Source organism: Anoplopoma fimbria, chromosome 9 (genome assembly GCF_027596085.1).
Source record: "Anoplopoma fimbria isolate UVic2021 breed Golden Eagle Sablefish chromosome 9, Afim_UVic_2022, whole genome shotgun sequence".
Classification (NCBI taxonomy): Eukaryota; Metazoa; Chordata; class Actinopteri; order Perciformes; family Anoplopomatidae; genus Anoplopoma; species Anoplopoma fimbria.
In genome coordinates this window covers 29,019,527-29,043,559 of record NC_072457.1, presented here as the reverse complement: position 1 = coordinate 29,043,559, position 24,033 = coordinate 29,019,527, and the positions used below count along the sequence as shown (strand labels likewise).

Below are 24,033 nucleotides of genomic sequence, written 5' to 3'. Positions count from 1 at the left end.
AGGGGAAAGGACAAGGAAGGAAGGAAGGAAGGGAGGAAGGAGGAAAATGGATGAGGGTGGTTTCTGTTGGCAGGGTAAACCAGATCTTATGCCAGCAGAATCTGCTGGAATGGGTGGTACAGTTTGGCAACGACACACACGCACACATATGCATTCATGCACACTGCTGCCCCTGGAGCAGTGTGTCTTGACTGCTGCAGGGGCTTGTCACCCAGTGGTGGGTGAAGTACATTGACACAGACACACACACACATAGAGAAAGTGGTGTGCTGACGTGCTTCCCTGTAAAGTGTCATGTGTCACAAGAGTGACAGTTCAGGTATTTGTCCTTGAAGGATAGAGGGGATAAAAAAGAAAAGGGTATAAAGGATAAAAGAGACAGAGGCAGAAACAATACGGAGAGAGCTGATGAATAAAGGAAGAGAGGGCTAATGGGATTATTTTAACATCTGCAAAGAGCTAGCAGAGGGATGCCTGTGTGTCTCTTCAGCATGTCTTTGAACCTGTCCGTCTCCCTCTCATCCCCCCAGAACCGCCTTCATCCTCCCTCTTCTTCTATCCCTGCACTCTCCCCCGCCCTCCTCCTTCCATGTCTCCTTCACCCCCTAACCCCCTAGCCTGATGGATCACATGACTGCTGTGATACCAGCTGGCTGACTGCTCATTTGCATGTGTTTCAGCTACATTCTCTTATTAGGGAGAGGGGTGGTGTTGGTGGTGGAGGGGCCGAGTTATAGGTTGAGAGGGGCTGAGGGTTAAAGGAGAGCGAGTTGCTGTGGAGAGCGCTGGGTGATTGAGGGGCACTGTGAGGGCTGACAGAAAAGGGGGAGAGATCATGGAGTTGTAGGGGAAACAAGAAGAGAGAGGGGATAGTAACATACAGGAGTAGAAAATAAATACATTAGGTCTGGCATAGCAGGGATTCTTAAACCTGTGTCAATCCAACACGGGTCAACAGAGGTGAGCTTTATGTCATTTATAACTATCTTTCCATGTGGTGGCTGCACCACAAATATGCCCATTTGTGGTCTTACTTTAAGTTCAAAAGCAGCCTGTGGTTATAGGTCAGAAGCACTCCTATGCTGGCCAGACATTAAGAATGTTGACACATGATGAGGAACAGACTAATTGAATAAGGACTATTTTTCATCAAAGTAAAAAAGAATGAATGTTTCTCAGGAAAGGTCACTTTGCATGGGACTCAACATATTGAGTCCCATGCAAAGTGGGACTCAATTGCACTAGTCTTCCTCTGTGTATCAGTGTCGACATCTAGTGGCCATAACAGTTACCACAAAGGAAGGCAAGCAGTGACATGCATGACAGGACAGTTATCAGTATATATATATATATATATATATATATATATATATATTTGCCAAGTGTCATGAACATTTTGAAGTATGGCGTTGAGTCAAATACAAGTGATGTTTGGATTATTACCATTATTCTAATTTGTGTGTCAAGATTTAGAGAAATGCTTCATTATAAAACCTAAAAAAAAAACTCTCGGAGCTGCTTCACTTTGTCTAACAGTTTTATCATGATTTACCTGATGTTGATGTATAAATTAAGCATTATTTTTGGTATATTGTTCATTGTTTACAATTTAAGCTCCCCTCAAAAAAAATGCGACAGAGAAGACAGCAGTTTCAGAGCAGGCCATGTAAAACATATTATTATTATTATTATTATATTCCTTTATTGATCCCCATGGGGGAAATTCAAGTGTTGCAGCAGCTCAACTACACAGACACAGACAATAAATACACATACTATACAACTACACAGACAATAAATACACATACTATACAACTACACAGACAATAAATACACATACTATACAACTACACAGACAATAAATACACATACTATACAACAACTACACAGACAATAAATACACATACTATACAACTACACAGACAATAAATACACATACTATACAACTACACAGACAATAAATACACATACTATACTATACAACTACACAGACAATAAATACACATACTATACAACTACACAGACAATAAATACACATACTATACAACTACACAGAAACAGATAATAAATACACATATTATACAATAAAATAAAAAATAAAAATAGAATAAAATAAAAAAATAAGAATACAAATAATAAATGTACAGTATATCCACATGGGGGTGGTCATATGGCTCACACATTACATGATCTATAGTCCATGTGAAGTTGAAATGTCTTGTTTTTTCTCATGTCAAGTGCAGTTTTGACCGACAATTTCTTAACGTCTTGAAATATCGGAAGTTCGGATTTCACAAGGAGCACCTGAAGGCATCTTCTTTCGTGATGCGCATGCGCAGTGACCCAACCAGGAAGCAGCGCACAGAGACCGTGTTGACGGATCATATGTGGACACCTCCATCTCCAGAGGGCTGTAGATACGCGTGAGAAACACAAGAGTCTCTTAAACATGGCCGGCTGACAGCTTCAAGCGACGTCTGTGTAACTAAACTCACATTTAGCTTGTATGTCATAACATAAACTGAGCCGTAATGATGTCAGAGTGCGACCCGACGGAGGCGCTGGACGCCGGAGCCGCAGCGGTGGTGCCGGCTCCACCGCGTAACGTCCGCTCCCCGGACCCTCCCATGGTGCTGTTCGACCGGGACGGGGTAGGTCTGGGGCTGGGGTCGAACCTCGGAGGTGCCGTCCGTATTTCTGGGTCGTGTGAGAGCGTCCTGACCGAGCTGGAGACGGACGGCTCCGGGGAGGAGACGCTGCTGTTGCCGTGTTTAGCCGGAAGCGCGTCGTCTCCGCGGGGTGTGCGGGACAAGCGCAGCCGGCGGAGCAGACACAGCTCAGCGTCCGATAGAGACACGCTGGCCTCCCCGGGTAAGTGTTCGACCAGAGCCGGAGAGGGCAGATAAGTTACACCAGATATGTCTTCAGGGACCATTGGTCTGTGAGCAAAATGACTTGTTATTACATTACATTACTTTACATTACATTATATTATATTATTATTATATTATATTACATTACATTATATTATATTATATTACATTACTTTACATTACATTATATTACATTATATTATATTATACATTACATTACATTACATTATATTATATTATATTATATTACATTACATTACATTACATTACATTATATTATATTACATTACATTACATTACATTACATTATATTATATTATATTACATTACATTATTACATTACATTATATTATATTACATTACATTACATTACATTACATTATATTATATTACTTTACATTACATTACATTACATTACATTACATTATATTATATTACATTACATTACATTACATTACATTACATTATATTACATTACATTACATTACATTTACATTACATTACATTACATTACATTATTACATTACATTACATTTATATTATATTATATTACATTACATTACTTTACATTACATTACATTATATTATATTACATTACATTACATTACATTACATTATATTATATTATATTATATTACATTACATTATATTATATTATATTATTTACATTACATTACATTACATTATATTATATTACTATTACATTACATTACATTACATTACATTATTACATTACATTACATTACATTATTACATTATTACATTACATTACATTACATTACATTACATTATATTACATTATATTACTTTACATTACATTACAGGCATTTAGCAGACGCTTTTATCCAAAGAGACTTACAATAAGTGTATTCAACATAGGTATTCAAGAGAACTACTAGTCAACAGAAGTCATCAGTGCATCTCCTTTCTTAAACAAGCATCTTACGAATATAATAAGTGCTACAAACTACTACAAATGTAATGTAATGTATTGCCAGCCCTCTGAGGAAGGGTTAACTAGTTTACTGTGGCTCTCCAGCCCCTCAGTGGCCCCTGGAGGAGGGTCAGATTTGGGGACCTAAAGCGTTGGATATTGATTGGATATAAAGCAGAAACTTGTTACATTACATTATTACATTATTACATTACATTACATTACATTACATTACAGTCATTTAGCAGACGCTTTTATCCAAAGAGACTTACAGGAAGTGTATTCAACATAGGTATTCAAGAGAACTACTAGTCACCAGAAGTCATCAGTGCATCTCCTTTCTTAAACAAGCATCTAACAGCAGAAACCAGAGCAAAAGTATAGTGCAGAGGCAAATTACTACGAAAACAATAATTGCAACAAACTACTACGAATAGGATAAGTTGTTAGATGTATAGATGACAGTGAATGCAACGTGGCCATAACGTTGTGATGTACTGCACTTATCCTATTCGTAGTAGTTTGTAGCACTTATTGTATTGTTATGAAAACAATCCATATATACATTCATGTTACTTTGAGTGCATTAGGCTTGTGTTTGCATAGAGTCTGTGCCTTGTCTGGGTCTGTTCCCAGGGAGCTGATGTAATAACATGTTATCTTCTCTGTGGCTGATAAGTGCTGGCACTTTGACCTGGTGACCCGAACACAACTTTGAATTTTAGCCACGAGTACACTCAATAGAAATAGTTTAGTGTCGTCACTGCAAACACCCTCAAATCACACTTACATTAATGTACACTTTTTTTGTAGTGTTTTTAAAAATGTTCCTGTGTTAATGCCAATCCAGATCAAGCAGGTTTTTAAGCAGATGTCTTCCTCAGTATGGATGTAGACTTACATTTTTTTATTTTTTTGCCAGATTATTGTTATGTTGCTTATCTGATAGTGGAAAACAAAGAACAGGTGATTTATTCACCATGGAAGCGGCACATATTCTGACCCAACCACTAATTGGATTTAACACCACTCCCCCTCATACCACCCACCTTTTTCCCTTAAAATTTAAATTTGGAGCATGTGTTTCCTTTTCTATTCACTCATAATGCTCTCTCTCTCTCTCCCCATCTCTCTCTGCTGAGATCTATTGTTTGACCAGTTCTACCGGGGCCAGAAATGTAGGCCACAGGTGGTCATGCTGAGCCTGAAATTGCAGGTGTTAGTGTCCCATTTCCTCTGGCCTTTTAGAGTAATAGTACAATAGCTCTCAGGACTATGTGTGACTCCTAATTTGTAATGAACTGACTAAAAACCGTGTTGTAATTCTAGACCTGAACACTGTGCCGCTTTGTAGGATATAAAATGTTACACCAATCTCCATTACACATTTTTGCTGTTAATTCCAGCTAAAATTTACATTCATATAATCGACCAAACAGCATTCAGCTTTTGGTTCATCCTTTCATACCGTCTTCTTTCATCAGAGTCCACTCTCCATGAGTACTGATGGCAGTGTGCAGGGAGCAATGTGAAGTTATCTTATTTTAAAGTTATGCAAACTACATTTAATCTAGTTACATTTGCATACAGTGACATTTGCATACATGTAACAAGTAAAACACTAATGAATCATTTAAAATTTTCAGAGTGCAGTGTTGCAACATCTCACACACTGTGTGCACTGCAGGTCAGCAGGACTCTAGAGCTCTGAGTGAAAAAGCTCAGCTGGGCCCTTTAACTGACCTCAGAGAGACCGACATTAAATATACACAAGGCCTTTGTAAAAGCAAACACTCTGTAGTTCATTACAGTGCATGAGGACGATGAAGAAGAGGGAACTTGGGAGAGTGAAAGTAAAGTTGTGTTTACTTTTTAAGTAAACTTGTGTTTACTTTCACTACAGCTTGGGTGAAAATAATGGGACGATAAAGAGTCCTGCCTCCTGCAGTCACACTGCACAATGATATCATCACAGACTGTCATCAACAGTACAATCGAGTGCATGCACACATCCATCACCAGGCAAGACAGCTGTATAAACACGCTGAATCTATTGTTGGAAATTAAATGATGAAGATAAAATATTATGTCAGCTCTGTCTTACAGGCAGAGAAATTTCATTGTAAATCAGAGGCAGTACTTTATCACAATCTATCTTTAGGTCTGTGTCTGACACCATCTTATATTCATCTTAATGTCAAGACGGAGCTGTTTTTTGAATAACAATCAGCCTCTCTGCAGACTACCAAAATATATCTTCATGTTAGGATGGCATACTAGTCATAAGAAATTGCTAATCGTACATCAACTAGACCTTTCAGCTTCAGGGGGGTTGCTGTGGACGGCACAGAGGCCTAACTCCGGGAGATGAGCCGTCTCATACTAGGTTATCAAGCAAAGGTGGCGTAACACGTTAAGAAAACCACAGGATCACCTCTTACATTTCTTTCTAATATTAAGCATTTTTTCAAGTGGGCCCCTAGATTGCACAACAATTTCATACATACACACCATTGTATGAATTGAATCCAGGTATTTTGCCCTTGTTTAATCATTTTTCAGGATCAATCACATGTGGACTGTGTGTGTCAGTTATTAGTTTGCTTTTTTATACTTTTATATAGGCTAAACTATATATAGTTACTTTAATGGAATGTGTGTTGATCCAGAAGGCTGACAGTCAAGTCTTGCGGCAACATGCTGTTGTATGATCTTACCTGCTGGTGAAGTTAGACTTGGTCATAAAGTCATCTAGGGCTCTACTTTCTGGCATGATTTTAATAATTTTACTGTATAAACTAGGCTTACCAAGTGCCAAATGGAGCGGAAAACACAAGCAAAGCCTCTCTTATTTTGGTTGATCCCTAGCACTACTTTGAGTTGCAACTCATGCACAGAACTTAAAACCTAAAAAAAAATGCACCGGTATGTGGCTTTTAGATAGAGATCTAGTGAAGATATTGATGCAGGTAGTTTTCAGGTGGATGTAAATTAACTTTGCATAAAGACATTAATCATCTGCCATAGGAACAAAAACAGTTGATGTAAGTGCTTTATAGTCCCACTGTTAATTAAAAGACTCCCTATAAGACATCTTAATGTGCTTGGTTGAGTGTAGGCGGACCAAATGGCTTGCACAATCCTCACATATATCTACTTTTTAAATGATCTGAGTCGGTGATGTCATTTTTTGTCCTCTCTCCTCCTGTTCTCCCATCCCTTCATCTTTTTATTTGCTTCTTTCTAAGCCCCCTTTCAAGTAAATTAGCTTCAAAGCTATCTCTGGTTTCTCCTTATCTTTCTGTTACAAAACGGCATGTGAACTGTCCTCCCGTCCCTTCGTCCATCCCCCTCTCCCCTCTTCCCCCGTGTCTGTCCCTTCATCCCTCCCTGCATCCCACAGTGACTGTAGTGGGACTGATACAGAGCATATGGAGCCTCTCTGTCAGCTGACTGCTCCGTACTGCGTGAGGAGGAGACAGCAGAACGTGTCATGTCATATGATCGGGCCTTCATTGAAGGAATAATTAGCATCCAATGCCCATCAGAGAGCAGACTCATCCAGAGAGATAGATCAGATCAGCAAGGCAATAGAAAGAGACATTTTCTGATGAGTGGCAGAGTCACTCATTCAGCTCTGTGGCCTCACAGCTAGAAGGTTCTGAGTTTAAATCCACCCACCGTGTGTGTGTGTGTGTGTGTGTGTGTGTGTGTGTGTGTGTGTGTGTGTGTGTGTGTGTGTGTGTGTGTGTGTGTGTGTGTGTGTGTGTGTGCAGTTTGCATTTTCTCTGTGCCTGTGTGGGTTTCATCACGTTTGGTGATAGAAATGTCCAGTAAACTTTGTACATAGCCTAAATAAAAATTGATCTTACTACATGTTTGGGGCCTTTTTACAATCTGTTTTCCCTTTTAAAAAAAGATTTTATTAGAACAATATCTGATTTCTACTGTTAAAATGCAAAAATGAAGTATAAATGTTTTTTCACTATAATCCCTGCTCAGATCAAAAATATATTTTCATGGCAATCGGCTCCTTTTTATAAACTATGAGACAGGTTGCCATGGATATTTCCTGATGGGGCTTCGATGTTCCCACAAAATCTACAATGTATTTCACTGCGTGGCATTTATATAACACCATATTTTGAAAGTGGCATGACGAAACAGTATCATTGTGCCTTTCTTTAAAAAAAAAATCCTTTGCTATTTAACCGCAGCACAGTCTGATTTCCCACAATATTAACATGATTATCAATCTTAATTTTTTTCCTCTTCCAGGTATAGGCAATGGAGACTTCAACCATTTTCCTAACGATCCAGAGTTTGCAGATATTATCCAAAGGGCGGAGCAAGCTATTGAGAATGGCGTCTCTCCAGAAAGGATCTCCCAGGGTTCCAGTGGGAGCTACTTTGTCAAAGACCCAAAAGGGGTAAGGAGGGGATAGAGGAATCACACATTTATAGCATTATATATTCACTTTTCCCATTTAGATTTATCCAGCTTGTGTAGTAATTCTAGCTGGTGATTACATCTGCTAGCTTTTCACTTTTAGCTTACTGTAAGCTGTCTATAAGGTTGGTCTGCGTTGCTCTCGACTGTTAAAAGATTGTACAGGAGGTGAGTTTGAAGGTTAACAGGAGGAATCCGTAGTGAACACTCATTGAATAATGCAGCCAGTGAAGCTTGCATCGATAACAGATAGTCTTTATGCACAGTTGGCATGTTTAATGTACACTGCAGGGATAAGATATTGATCATTAACTTGTTAGCAGCATCTCTGTCACTTTACATTTGTTGCTATAACTTAACATGCGTTGCCGGTTGTTCTTTTATGTTGTTATTTAAAGGTCCCATGAAATTAAATATGGCTTGTCCTGTCGCAGTTATGTCCCAGTCTCTGCTGTATTCTCCCACAGTCTGCCATATGCCAAATACATATCAAATGCATTTTTTAACACTCCTTATCATTCTCCTTTCCTTCCACAGAAAGTCATTGGTGTTTTTAAACCAAAGTCAGAGGAACCTTACGGTCACCTGAACCCCAAATGGACCAAATATTTTCACAAGGTACACCGTGTCACATGTGTTATCTGTGTGTAAACAATCCGAAGGAGAACAAGCTGCAATCTAAACTAGCTTATTTATTTATACAGCTTTCTAAAAGTTTGCTGGTTGCCCTCTCTGTCTTTCGTTCTCTAACTAGCTGTGCTGTCCGTGTTGTTTCGGCCGAGGCTGCTTGTTGCCTAACCAGGGTTACCTCTCCGAGGCCGCTGCCTCACTGGTGGATACCAAACTCGGGCTGGGAGTTGTGCCGAAAACAAAGGTGGGGGCTCTGAATGCATGCATTTTTTGCATTTCAACATTTTTGGAATATGCAAAATGGCCTCACAGTTTCACTGCAATCAGACTAAATTCTGAACTCCTGTGAATGTGTTGAAATGAGATGAAATGAAGATTCAGTGAACACCTGAGCGGACCTTGGTGAAGATGGGATATTTAATCCTAGCGGCCGGGAAATCTATCCAGAAGTGGTCACGAGTTACAACTATAAACCAGTGGTAACTGAGCGTCTTCTGTTTTTATCAGGTGGTGTATCTGGCCAGTGAGACGTTCCACTACAGCGCCATCGACAGAGCCAAATCCAAGGGAAAGAAGTACGCCTTAGAGATGGTCCCCAAGGTGGGAAAACGCTTCCACAGAGTGGGTCTGCCACCTAAGGTAATTTATGGTCAAATGTCCCCAAACTTTAGCTGATTTATACGAGCAATCATTGAGAAACATAGGCTGGAAACACTTCTCTAGTTTATTCCTGTGTGTTACAACCCCTTCGGCTTTACTTTTCGTTTTCTTTGTGTTATTGTGTAAAACACTTTGTAGCTGTGAAGCCCTTTTTAGGTTTAATTAGAACAAATACTAATATATACTTATAATAATTATAGTGCTAACATCTTTTTGTTTCTTTGATAATCTCCTTAAATATCATACCTTTTGTTTTACATATACATGGTGTGCTGTCTTATCATCATGAAATTAAAGAGTTGAGGTCTCAGTGAGCGAAGGGCTCAGAATATCTGCTGATGCAGCCCTGTCAGAGGGCAGTTTAAGGAATCATGTCACCCTCTGTTCCCTGAAAAGACAGGTTTATTCAAATAAATAGGTCAGAGGAACCATAAATGTCATCTCTGCTTTAAAATGTGATCTTTTTTTCAGGGTCTTTCAAACTGTGATTGTGTATTCTTATCTTTTGTGTAGTGTGCTGCTGTAATTGCATCCAGCACCAATATAAGCAGTTCCTCATAAACATGCATTACAACGTATTGTGCAGGTCCTGTTTCTTATCTGAGACAGCCTTCTTGGTGATCAATAGCTTTGTATTGATGAAGTGAAAAGATGTCTGCAAAAATGTGGACAGGAAGTCGTATGAGGAAGGAAGTTGGCTTCATGTTTCAACTGTCATTCCCTGCTGACATTTCAGCCCGTTGATGTCACATTTTCACGTTACATAATTTGCACCCTGTCACGTTTCTATTACCATAGAAACAAGCTGGAGGCTATTTTTGATGAGGCGTGTGATTGTTTCCAGGTGGGCTCATTTCAGCTGTTTGTGGAGGGTTACCGTGAAGCCGACTACTGGTTGCGGCGCTTTGAGGCGGAACCTCTGCCAGAGAACATCAGGAAGCAGCTGCAGTCCCAGTTTGAGCGGTTGGTAGTGTTGGACTACGTTATCAGAAACACAGGTGAGGGGCGTGTCTGTGTTGACATTTAATCACAGTGTTTACTTAACTTAAGCCCAGCTATAATTGAAATTTTGTTCAATCCCCTTACTTGTATTGACTGACTGATTTTGTTAATGATAAAAAGGACATTCATCAAATTTGACTAAAGTGAGTATTTCGCACTAGGCCTTTTACAGTCATTGTCACCGGTATTCTTTTGGACTAGATAGTCACTAGCTAACATTGTCGGCTATTTGAGAGTTCACTGGTGTATGACATTGAAATCGACCTTCTCATCATGGCCAATAATCTTAACAGCTGCCTAATTGTGGTCTTTCCTGACCTACACATGTTCCTCTGAAAACCTCTCTTTGTCTTCCTCCTCAGATCGAGGTAATGACAACTGGTTGATCAAGTATGAGAAGCCAGGTGGTGGAGGAGGAGGAGGAGGAGGAGGAGGAGACGGACAAAAGGTGAGGTATACTCAACACTTACTAAGGGTGTGTTAAGACTGATCATACAGCAAATTCTGAAACTAGGTCATGTATTTAAACTGCTGGAATGCTGATACATTTTCATCACGGTGCACCGCTAATTTTAAACACACACAAAAAAGCTTAAACACACAACACTCTGTCACTCGTTCACACCCAGGACACACGCCCACATAGACCGACAATAAATGGATATTACAGGTCTGGAACAAACTAGTTCCCCAGTGACTTTGCTGGTTAGAGCAACCTGAAGACTCTCTGACTCCCCATCGTCAATCATTATTTGCCATTCACTGATAAATGAGCTAAAGGTTGTCATCTATCTTACCAATTATTATACCAATGACTCTTCTGGTCACCGCTAATTAATCCCTCAGTCAGTTGCTGTTGATGACTTATCTGAACGTGTTTCTCTTCACTGTAGGATGCAGAGTGGACGGACAACAGCTCCGACTCCTGCACCAAGATTGCAGCGATCGACAACGGCCTGGCCTTCCCCTTTAAACACCCGGATGAATGGAGAGCCTGTATGTTGGTCTCTTTCCTCCCTCTCCTCTCTGCACTCATGTTCTGTCTTTACTACTTGTCAGTCTTTGTTAAAACCTTGTCCATTCTAATAATAGTGGACACACTGGTTATTGACTTTCATCCTGAATTCATTACTTTTTTGTAATTTAGTCTATAAAATGACAAATCCATCACAAGCTACCAGAGCATAGCATGACAGCAATTATTCATTTAAATTTACAATGACATCGTTACCATTAATAGAAATTGCGTTAGCATTTATAGTAATCATTTTTCTATTAGGTTAAACATATCAAAACAGTGTGACTTTTAGATTTCAGGCTGTTCTCAATCAGACAGTTATTATTAGTTAAAGGAATGGTTTTACATTTTGGGAATTTCTTTTTTATTTTGCTTTCTTGCTGAGACTTAGATGGTAAGCAAGAGCCAGTAGACAGTTAGCTTAGCATTATGACTGGGAATAGGAGGGAACAGCTAGCCCGTCTTTTTCCAAAGGTATATAAAACACTTAAACAAACACAGATTGAACAAACAAGTCATGACGTGTTAATTAGTGAGCTTAGGTTTGCTAGTAGGTGGATTTTGTTTATTATCTTTCCAGTGTTTGTGCTAAGCTAACCAGCTGCTGGATGTAGCTCCATTTCTACCTTACAGACATGAGAGAGGTATCAATCTTCCCATCTGAGCTCTTGACAAGAAAGCGATTCAGCTTTTTATTTTAGTATTTTTTTGAATTATTGGTCAATCAAATAGTTAACTAACAAAAAACCTGAAGGACTGTTTACAGTTAATGAAAAACAAAATTAAAGACACAATATCATATAAGACGGTGTGGACTTTGCAAATAGTAATATACAGTTTTAAAAGAGGAGGGCTTTGACTTTAGCGGCAGCAGGCAAAGGTTGTTTAATTACATACAGCGTTTTGGGAGAGCTCATGACAAAGTGTACCGTTGCCTCCTTCCGTCAGACCCGTTCCACTGGGCATGGCTCCCCCAGGCTAAGGTGGTATTCTCCCAGGAGACCAGAGACCTGGTGCTGTCCCACCTGTCCGACATGAACTTTGTCCAGGACCTCTGTGAGGACCTCTATGAGATGTTCAAGGTGCAAGCCCCCTTTTAACTTTCCTCTTCCCTTTTGAGATTATTTAATAGTTATTTAAATAAACAGCTGTCTCTCAGCAAAGCACATTTGAATGTAGTGACACAGGACACCTGCTAACAGGAGTTATTGTTTCTCTCTTCAGACGGATAAAGGCTTCGATAAAACCATGTTTGAGAGACAAATGTCTGTAATGAGGGGACAGGTGAGTTTTCTCTTTGACTGTGTTGTTCCTATCAGCCTCTTTTCCTTTGTGTCCTCTATTCTGTTCTTTCCTTTTTTATCCTACTTGCTCTCCTTTCTCTCTCCTGTGCCCTACTTTCTGTTACTTGGGTTGTTTGCTTTATAACCTCATCACTACCCATTTGAATCTAGTTTCTCACCCTCCAGAGAATAACAGAGAATTCACTATTTTGGTGATTAATTGTTGAAGTCATTCTTTAACAGATGAGAGAAAGGTGGATTTTGCTAGTCTAATCCATGTTGGGTCAGATTTCATAGGTGCTTAACCTCACAGACACTCTTAAATGCAACCAATGCACCAGTACTCATGTACACCATGAAAAAAGGGTTTCTGTAAGTCCTGTTTTTTGTCACCAGGTGTTGAATCTGACCCAGGCGCTGAAGGACGGGAAGAGCCCCATCCAGCTGGTGCAGATGCCCCGGGTGGTGGTGGAGCGCAGCCGCTCAGGCGGTCAGGGACGTGTGGTCACGCTTGGCAACGCCTTCACACAAACCTTCCACTGCAAGCGCCCCTTTTTTTCCTCTTGGTAGTCAGAGATGGGCGAGGAGGGCAGTTGAGGAGAGACTTCTGCAACCTCTCTTTTTTCCTCCTGAAGTCAGGAAGCGAGGGAGAAGAAGTGAATATCACACTGGAACCTGCCGATATTCCTTTGGGGGAGAAGAAATGAAGACATGAAGGAAGTAAGAAATATAGTAAGAAGAAGAAACTTGGCTTCTCCCCATTCCACATTTTGTGAAGAGAGCGCAGAGAAGCATGGGAGACTGAGAGATTGACATACCAGTGTCTCCTAAAGACCATGGGTCTGTTAGTGGTTTCCATGGTGACTTGATAAGATAATCTGCTTTTCCACAGAGGTGGGCTTTGTTTATTGTTAGAAGGCAAAAAATATCTTTTTTTACCCACCCAAAGTACCTACCGAAGTACCTTGCAAGGTCTCATAGTGGTGCTAATGGCCAAAGAAGTAGTTACAGACAGATCTGTGGACCACTATGTTTGGCAAATCTAAAGGACTGGTTTCACAGATCTCTCCAGAAAGTGATTTATTTATTTTAAAAATCTGGGACAGAGTTGTTCCTTGCCTGGGATTAAGTCTCAAACTATTTGCTTTGCCTTGTAGGATTACTTATTGAAATATAGATGTGCACTTGCACTGCTGGAAGTTTTTGACTAGTTCGATAGAGCTGGGTCAAACTGCTTTTTACCCAGTGTTAGCTTTCATAACCACATCTGTTGTACAAACACAAACCCAGTGTCTTCAACTCTCAATACTGCCAAAATCTGTTTATGGAATGAGTATTTAATGGCCTCAAGACAATAGATATTGTTGAAACTTGAATAGGAATTTTGGGGAAGGAGGACTAGTTATAAACAAATTGTTTGAATGTAATCTGTTTACGTCTAAACACAGATTGTTGCTCCGAAACATTTCAATATGAGTGAATGCTGTAACAATGAATGTATTTGTTATTTGACATGTATTTAATTGCTGGCAAGCAGATTTCTCTTGAACCTTGTGGCATGGGGGTCGGCACCTGGTCCTTGCCATTTATAATATATATGAAGAGGAAAAACAAAATGGAGGACTATGTTTCACACATGCTCGATGCCCTTGTGTTTTCTTATGTATGCATCTTGAAATTTCTATTCCAACTCAATGATTGTATGAGAAAAGTTGTATATTTAACAGATGAAAAATAAAATTTGGGAAATTTGAAATCTCGTGGTTTTGCCTTAAAACAATGTTGACAAAGGTTTGTTCAGTGGACTGTAGATAACAGTGCTTTTTCAGCCTGGCATGACTTACTGTACATCTAAGTCTGCAAATAACAGTTATCAGGATTGACTTACTTTAATATTCTCTATGCATCAAGTCATCGTTTAGTCTTTACAAGTCCAATTTGCTTGTTTTTAATAATTCCATTTAAAATACAAAACGCTTAAGCTATTGAATATTCTACAATTTATCTTGTTGAATGACAGACAACTAATTGATTAATTGTGTAATTGTTATTTATGATGGTTCATCACTATGGTTATGGAAAATCTTGGTAATAAAACATTAAATAAAGATAATAAAACATAAAATAAAGAGAATGAAAAATTAAATAAAGAGATTAAAACATTAAATAAAGAAAAAAAAACATTAAATAAAGAGAATAAAACATTAAATAAAGAAAATAAAAGATTAATTAAAGAGAATGAAAAATTAAATAAAGAGAATTGTTATTTATGAAAGATATGGTTAAATCACCGCTATGTGACAAACACGAAACATTAAATAAAGATAATAAAACATTAAATAAAGATAATAATAAAACATTAAATAAAGATAATAAACATTAAATAAAAGAAAATAAAACATTAAATAAAGATAAAACATTAAATAAAGATAATAAAACATTAAATAAAGAAAATAAAAATTAAATAAAGAAAATGAAACATTAAATAAAGAGAATAAAACATTAAATAAAGAAAAAAACATTAAATAAAGATTAAATAAAGAAAATGAAACATTAAATAAAGAGAATGAAAACATAAAACATCAAAGAAAATAAAACATTAAATAAAGAAACTAAAACATTAAATAAAGAAAATAAAACATTAAATAAAGAAAATAAAACATTAAATAAAGAGAATCAATAAAATATTAAATAAAGAGAATAAAACATTAAATAAAGATAATAAAACATTAAATAAAGAGAATGAAACATTAAATAAAGAGAATAAAACATTAAATAAAGAAAATGAAACATTAAATAAAGAGAATAAAACATTAAATAAAGAAAATAAAACATTAAATAAAGAAATAAAACATTAAATAAAGAGAAAAAAACATTAAATAAAGATAATGAAACATTAAATAAAGATAATAAAACATTAAATAAAGAAATAAAACATAAAAAAGAAGAATAAAACATTAAATAAAGAAAATAAAACATTAAATAAAGAAGAATTAAAACATTAAATAAAGATATTAAAACATTAAATAAAGAAAATAAAACATTAAATAAAGATAATGAAACATTAAATAAAGATAATGAAACATAAAACAAAGAAGATAAAACATTAAATAAAGAGAATAAAACATTAAATAAAGAGAATAAAACATTAAATAAAGAGAATAAAACATTAAATCAGTGAACTTGCAGAAAGTAGTGATACCGAAACCTTGAACTGACAACATCACAACATAGCTGTGTCTTACATGCAATGGTGCCTGCTGCAGGGTAGACTGATAGAAGTGATTTGAATGTAGGAACTGATGAGCAGATGTCAACATGTGGACACAAACACATGCATAATTCATCTGCCCTGATTAAAACCTCTCTACATCTGCAAATGAAACACAGGTACCAACACACACCCACACACACTCCCTCCACACTATGCCCCTTCTGCCTTACCACTGGTGGATGTGAAGAAGCTGAAAAGTGTCACCACACACTCATCTGTTAAGACAGCGGCGGCACCCACACATACAGACAGCTGTGCAGGACACATCTGGAGGGGGAAAGAAAATATGAAAGCATCTGTTGCAATACAGTTAGCATCTGTATCAGCAGTAGTGGCTTAACACTGCCACCCTGTGGGAAACCTTTATTTAGCTGAATATACAGTAAAGGCACAAATTGGCTCTCAAATTGGCTGACAGGTCCTCTAAAACAATGACTAATATTACATCAACACAATATTGACATCAGTGCATATTTTGAGTAAAACGAGCCAATATTTGGAATTATGATTTCAGTATAGTATACTAGAGGTTTTTGTCTTTATAGCCACAAGCAGGAGGTCCGTGTCAACACAATACACCTTTTTCTCAGCACACATTTTGTCTTGAGAGAGTAGGACTACAAACGTTAACAAGGCTCTGTTCCATTCAAGTGTCCCAGCATGCACAGTACCAGGACCCTGAAACTGTAACAACTAAATGGGATTCAGCTATCATTAATTGGATTATTTACACCTGTGCTTCACCTACTTGCTTGATAGTGTAACACACAAACATTACCATATTTAAGAAATGTATTTCTCCTATGGCCTGCAGGGGGCATTCTAAACAACACTGAACGAACTGCTGCTTGTTTTGCCTGCACGGGTAAGGAGAAACATTTTAACATTTTTAATAACATTTGAATAAAAAAAAATAAAAAACGACATTTGCCTATATTTTAAAAGTCGTTTTTCTTTTTACATTTCAAGACATGTCTCGTATAATTGCTTAAAAAGGCAGAAATAAAACCCTGTGTATGTCCATGTCCATGTTTTAATATGTCATTCAACAAATCAGTGTACAATAACTGCCCATATGTGATTTTAGATTAAAGTAGGCCATATTTTGCTTTAGAGGACAACTTGGAGTAGTGAAGGAGTAAATGATCTTTTGAATTGTGTTGACTGTGTTTTGTCCCCACTAGATGGAACCAACAGATGTATATTCACCAGGTTGTCAAAATATGCAGACTCAGCAATGTCCAGAGTTACATCTCCAGAGAGATGACAACACAACCATTCACCCAGCAGCACCATAGATGTGTGGAGTGGAGTGACCAGAGGAGAGAGAGAAACAACTGTATAGGATCATTTAATATAAAGATATAAAGAATCAACATTCTTCACCATGCAGTTGCTTTTGCTCGCATTCCTCTTTACGCACAGCTTCTCCGGAGCTGTAAAGCGTAAAGAGGAGTGCGCCTCCCGCTGCGATGTGAGCTCCTGTCCGAGTCCCAGCTGTCCCGGAGGATACGTCCCGGATAGATGTACCTGCTGCCTGGCCTGCTCTCCGGGAGAAGGTGACCCCTGCGGCCGAGAACATGACCTGCCCTGCGGGGAAGGCCTGGAGTGCAAGCTGCTCGCTGCGGGGAGGCGGAGAGTCACCAAGGGGGTCTGCAGGTGTCAGGTGGAGCATGGAGTCTGTGGAAGCGACGGGAAAACGTATGGAAATGTGTGTAAGATGAGAGCAGCCAGCCGGAGAGCCGAGCACAAGGGGAGACCCGCAGTAAGACAAGCGCACAAAGGATCCTGTGCAACTACAAGTGCAGGTAGGGAAGCTGTGGATGGATGAGAATGATCAAAAAAGATCATAAGTGGACTATCAATGTGTTTCTGGTGCAATAGTAGGGTTATATGTGCTTATTATACTGCAGTTTGCATATCAACCAGGTTTAATACTTTACAGTGCCACCATACCATCAAATCACTAGGAAGCAAAAGGAATGATAAAGGGAGAGGTTTGTCTTGACTGTAGTTGTGCTGAGATGTCTCTACTTGTCTCTGTATCTTTACCTGATACAGTAGTGTGGTTGTTCAAAACAACATCTGTAAGGAGCTGCAACCATTAGTGGATTACTCCATTAGTAGATCTTCAGAAAATGAATCTGCAGCCATTTCAATAATTGATTTATCTTTTGGGTTTTTGTTTGAAAGAAATCAAGTTAAAACTGCAAAATATTCTGTAATTTCAGTTTATTCAATATCAGGATGTGCTGCTTTCTGTGTTTGACGTCATTGTAAACTGAACAGTGACTGTTGGTCAGAGACAATAAGAAGAAGAAACTGTGATGGAACTTTTTAAACTATTTTCTGGTCAAAAAAACAACCAACAGATTAATAAAAAACGAAAAATAATCCTTGGTTTAAGCCGTAATCAGGAATTGTTAATATTTTTTAACATACTTTGGAAATAATTACCATTGCATTTTGCACTTTACTGGAAAACTTTAGGAGATGTGGAGGATCATCCTGAATATGAGTCTTTCTCCTGATGCATTTTTATGTAAGCAGGACCAGGATAGAAAGAATAATAGGTATCTGTGTGTGTGTGTGTGTGTGTGTGTGTGTGTGTGTGTGTGTGTGTGTGTGTGTGTGTGTGTGTGTGTGTGTGTGTGTGTGTGTGTGTGTGTGTGTGTGTGTGTGTGTGTGTGTTGAGGTGTGTGTATTTGTGTTAATGCTATGCTTTCCTCATGTCAGTACAGGTCGTCCACTGGTCCATCCCAACAGCCCTCGCTACAAATTCAACTTCATCGCTGACGTGGTGGAGAAGATAGCTCCTGCTGTTGTCCACATTGAACTGTTCATAAGGTGTGGCGTGTGTATGTTTGTAGAGAGATGTTAAAGTTTATCACTTCAACCATTAAATTGTAAATATATTTTTGTGTCATTATCTGGAACATACATGTGTTGTGGAAAACCTCTAAGTGCTCATTAAGTGATGAACCTCAACCAATACAACCTGGACCCAAAATAAGATTTGAATATAATATCCCTTTCTTTCTCATTCCCCTCTCTGTCTCCAGACATCCCCTGTTTGGTCGCCACATGCGTCTCTCCAGTGGCTCTGGTTTCATTGTGTCCCATTCAGGTATGATTGTGACCAACGCTCACGTGGTAACCACAGCTGCCACGGTTACAGGGAGGCCCCAGCTTCGCGTGCAGCTCCATGACGGCGACGCCTACGAGGCTTCGGTCCGAGATTTAGACAGGAAGGCAGACATCGCCACGATCAAGGTCAATCCCCAGGTGAGAGCATTTATGTAAAGTCCAGGCAACATCAAAACCACTTAATTCACCCTTTTCTCTTTATTCAAATTTATGTAAGGACATTTTTATATTCCAGACATTTCTTGACCCTAATACGAAAAAACCTCTGCAATATTGCACAACACATCGGCTGACACGTGTCTGTACCAACTTCAGACAGTTTCCTGCTAGACATTCTGACACAGTGAGATACTTTCCGAAACACCCGCTCTGTGACTCAGAGACACCGCGCTCATGTGTGTATTCTCACACCTATATCTCAAATACTTGGACAGTTTTGTAATCATTAAACACGTCTTCATTTCTCTCTCCGTTTGTCTTTCTTTTGATCATTTATTTTGCCCCTCAACATTTTGCATTTTTCTCTCCTTACAACTTGCCCAGTATGTCTCCATGTGACGCTCATGTGTGTGTGCTGGTATGTTTGATCCGTCCATATGGGAGCAGAAGAAGCTCCCCGTGCTGTCTCTGGCCCGTTCAGCTGATCTGAGACCGGGGGAGTTTGTGGTTGCTATTGGCAGCCCCTTCGCCCTGCAGAACACCGTCACCACCGGCATCGTCAGCACCGCTCAGAGAGACGGCAAGGAGCTGGGCATCAAGGACTCAGACATAGACTACATCCAGACTGATGCTATTATTAATGTGAGCTCACAAGCACACATAGACACACACAAGATCGTACATAGACATACACACACACACACACACACACTATGACACAGGTCATTCATTTAGGACAGTTAGAGATGTTTTGTTGTTGTATATAGATATAATTTATTTTGGTAGTTTGCAAATGTGTCAAAATCATTGATGTGATTGTCTCAGTCTCATATTTCATCTTTTCTGTGAAAAGTATGGAAATTCTGGAGGACCTCTTGTAAACTTGGTGAGTATAGTTAATAACTTTTTCATAACTTATATGATTTAGGTCAACATTGTTGTATAATTATCATTATTTTTAATTATTACTAACAGAACAAATTAATATGTAATACATATCTATCTATTAGGATACCAACATTATAGAAACACTGTTACCACGTTGGGCTGAAATGTTAACATATTGCCATTTTATATCGAGAGTTCAAAAATATAATATATTATAATATAACAGGAAAATGATTTACACATGATAAAAACTGCTACTACTGCTCATTCTCCTTCTATAATACTTCCCTGAAAATGTGTGATTTTTTTGACTATGTGATTAAAATTGATTTGATTTGAAATATTGGTTTTACAATAAAACACAATTAAAAACTTGTTATATAAAAAGAATTGTTGAGTGAATGAAGTGAAAAACAAAATGGCAGTTCGGTCTGGAATTCCGACTAACAATTGCATAAATAATTGCAAGATTTTGCATCAGTGCCCATGTACAGTGTAAAGCAATATTTAATGTGTTAAACTGTGCAAAATATACCTTTAGATAAAATTATATTTTATACATTATATATACATATATATACATTGAATATATTCTCCAAAATGTACACCAAGACTTGGACAGTATTTGAGATCTTGTTGAATTTACTCTGTGCTGTGAATGTTTCTATGTATGTGTGTTTGTGTGCGTGTGTGTGTGTGTGTGTGTGTGTGTGTGTGTTTGTGTGCGTGTGTGTGTGTGTTTGTGTGTGTTTGTGTCTATGTGTTCCCTTCAGGACGGTGAGGTGATAGGCATCAACACTCTGAAAGTGACAGCAGGGATCTCCTTCGCAATACCCTCAGACAGAATCAGACGCTTCCTCACAGAGTCACAGACTAAACACAGCAAAGGTCAGAGCTTGAACAGCACATAGGTAGAAAGTAAAAGCAAATTGTTTCTGTTTTTGTCGTTTGAGGCCCTGAAGGGGTTATTTCATGGTATTTCTCAGTAAATCTCATCACAGTTATTGTTGTTGTTGTGACAGAAAAGACAAGACTGCAAAGAAGACCTACAGAGGAACAACAGTCTGATGCAGGTGAGAGTTGCTGATGGGTCACATGCTTTTCCCAAGATGACATTATACTTTTGTGTTGTTTTTAGATGCATCAGAAGTGAAGATAATATATATTTTAGGGCATCAGGATGCTTACTATCCCCAAAGTGTGAGCTGTGACATCAACACACACATTTTTGTTTGTTTTAACCTCTAAATGTCACTGTTTTAAATGCTGGTGTGATCAGGCCTTTAATCTGCTGACTTCTAAGTGTCTTCCATACGTAGACAGTTTGAACACATTAGGCTTTGGTGTTTGTATCTATTATTCATTGATCTTTTAGGGATATTTTAAAACTGCTTAACCCACTCAACTCTCCTTACTTTTTCATTCCTTCCAGGCTAACCGAACCTGTCCTATCTGTCGAGCCGACGCCTCTGAGGTCCAGCGGGATTCAGAGTGACCATTTCCCAAAACCCTCAATCCCAGACTCCATTTTGGATGCACCAACCAATCAGTGAACTTCTTTCCTTTTACCAAATGCTTCCTCTCACACATTCTGCCACATAACTGGGACCAGTGCTCCTTATTCCTTCACTCTTTATCATCCAGCACACTGACCAGTATTCTCACCTGGGATCAGCAACTCTCTACTGACTCTTGCTCACTTTATCGCTGGACTTCCTCGGCCTTCTGTTTTTTGACTTTTACACCCCTACTACTCCGCCTTCTGCTCATGGTTACCCCTTCACTATGAATGGCCTTTGAAACACATACACACAGTGTCTACAATATACACACATACAAGAGTGCGTTTCAGAGGAGGGGTTAAAGTAAGTTGACGTTATAGTCAAACTAAATGGACAACCAGTCCAGACCATTGAAGACATCCATGAGGTGTTGTAGTGTGACCAGCCTCTCCTGCTTAAACTGTTTTCAGATTTCTGGTAAAATGTTCCCAAGTCTGGTGATGAATATTCTTGATTTACAATTATTTTTTGGGGGGTGTTTTGTCATAGAAACTCTTAAATGAATACATAAAAATACTGGAAGGAAAATATATTGTACTGTATATTATATAAAGCTCAAATAATTTCACATATAAAAACTCCAAACAAGAAAGTGTGCACTGGTATGTAACTGTCTGTTCAGCAGCTGCTGTCCATCCGCACACTCCTTTGTTTATGTCTACTCCTCCTTTCACCCCCACATTCTGCCTCGGAAAGACATTCTGCTAATTCAAACAAACCTAAGCCGACACCTAGACACACACACACACACACACACACACACACACACACACACACACACACACACACACACACACACACACACACACACACACACACACACACACACACACACACAACCTCAGCATAGTGCGGCTGTTAATGGAAAACTGACTTTTATCCTCCTCTTTTGATGATGGAAATCCTTATGCATAACAATTTCTGAACCTTGAAGTTAAGGACAGAAATTCCTTCTGTGGCTGCTTTGTTAGTGTTTTTAGATAATCCAACTTCAGCTGGAAACCAATAACAAAACCTGACTTGGCAGCATTTGCTTCAAGATAAAATAAAATGTAATTATGTATAGTTGACCTGAACAAATGCTCCTCGTGGGATTTGACATGATACTATCTTAGGACAGCGTTACTTTTCTTTAGTACAGATGTCTTCCAACATGATGACAAACCTAAAAATGACCACTACTGATGTATGACTATGTGTACACAGTCCGTAAACTGGCTCAGACAGATAATCTTTCCTGCTTATTTGAATAAAGACTGATGCATGTTACTATTGGCAACTATATTTGTGCATCAAATACATACAGTTTTAATGGAATATACCACACATTTCCTTTAAGGCCCTGTTGAAGCAGTGGATCAATGAATGTATCACCATCCAGAGGCCAAATGGAGTCCAGCCTGGTTTAAATAAAACACAAATGATGATTCCCAAACAGGCCACTAGATGGCGTGTTGGGAATAATAATTTGCTCCTGACGTGGCAACTGATGCTCTGATTATAAGGCTACTGTATATGTGAAGCATAGCCGCTGAAGCAGTCCACATATAGCTCTAGTTTCTAACTGGGTAAAGATGAGGCTAAAGTAGAGGGCACTGGATGAAGCTCTATTATTACCAGTGAAAGACACCTTTAATGCTGAAGTGACCAGTGATGACCACATTCACCAAACTGAAATGTTAATCAGCTATACATTTTCGGGAAAAAGGATATTTACAGTAACTTCTTTGGGATTTTGTTATGAATTTACTGAGACTTTGGGACTTTTGTACTACCTATTTGTGTTCTGTTGATGTCATCAGATTTATCTCGGCTTGGGCGTGGATTTAACAAATAATGACAGAGAGCCTGCGTCTCAGCCACTGATGTTGTACTTTTGACTTATCTTTGTTTAATCCGTCTCTAATCGGATCCCCAATTTAACAGAAGTTCAAATCTATATGACTGGAGTATTCCTATGTATCGGAATCCTTTATCTTATCTTATCTTATACACTATATCGGCCTTTTTGGAGGTTTTCTTCAGTATTGTTTTTTGCGGCCCTCCAGGAAAGGCATCTATAGGGTATAATGGACCTTCAGCTCATTCACATGTTCTCAGGATGACTTGTTTATGATTCAGATAGAGAAAGAGATAAAGACTGAGAGACATTT

The 24,033-nt window shown here is 38.6% G+C and overlaps 2 protein-coding genes across 2 annotated transcripts; both read left to right on the top strand.

Annotated features, from left to right (window-relative positions):
• Positions 1-2,340: 2,340 nt before the first annotated feature.
• pi4k2b (phosphatidylinositol 4-kinase type 2 beta) lies at positions 2,341-14,606 on the top strand. The gene is made up of 11 exons (XM_054605264.1): positions 2,341-2,871; positions 8,086-8,237; positions 8,795-8,875; positions 9,012-9,131; positions 9,395-9,526; positions 10,392-10,545; positions 10,912-10,997; positions 11,443-11,545; positions 12,516-12,649; positions 12,792-12,851; positions 13,247-14,606. The coding sequence occupies exons 1-11, from the start codon at positions 2,532-2,534 to the stop codon at positions 13,418-13,420; spliced, it is 1,536 nt and encodes a 511-aa protein (XP_054461239.1). The 5' UTR covers positions 2,341-2,531; the 3' UTR covers positions 13,421-14,606.
• A 2,905-nt stretch (positions 14,607-17,511) lies between these two features.
• Positions 17,512-22,235, top strand: htra3a (HtrA serine peptidase 3a). Its single transcript, XM_054605266.1, has 8 exons — positions 17,512-17,932; positions 18,866-18,971; positions 19,187-19,409; positions 19,878-20,072; positions 20,284-20,316; positions 21,092-21,206; positions 21,341-21,391; positions 21,751-22,235. Exons 1-8 carry the CDS (start codon positions 17,512-17,514, stop codon positions 21,753-21,755), a joined length of 1,149 nt encoding a protein of 382 aa, XP_054461241.1. The 3' UTR covers positions 21,756-22,235.
• Positions 22,236-24,033: the final 1,798 nt, after the last annotated feature.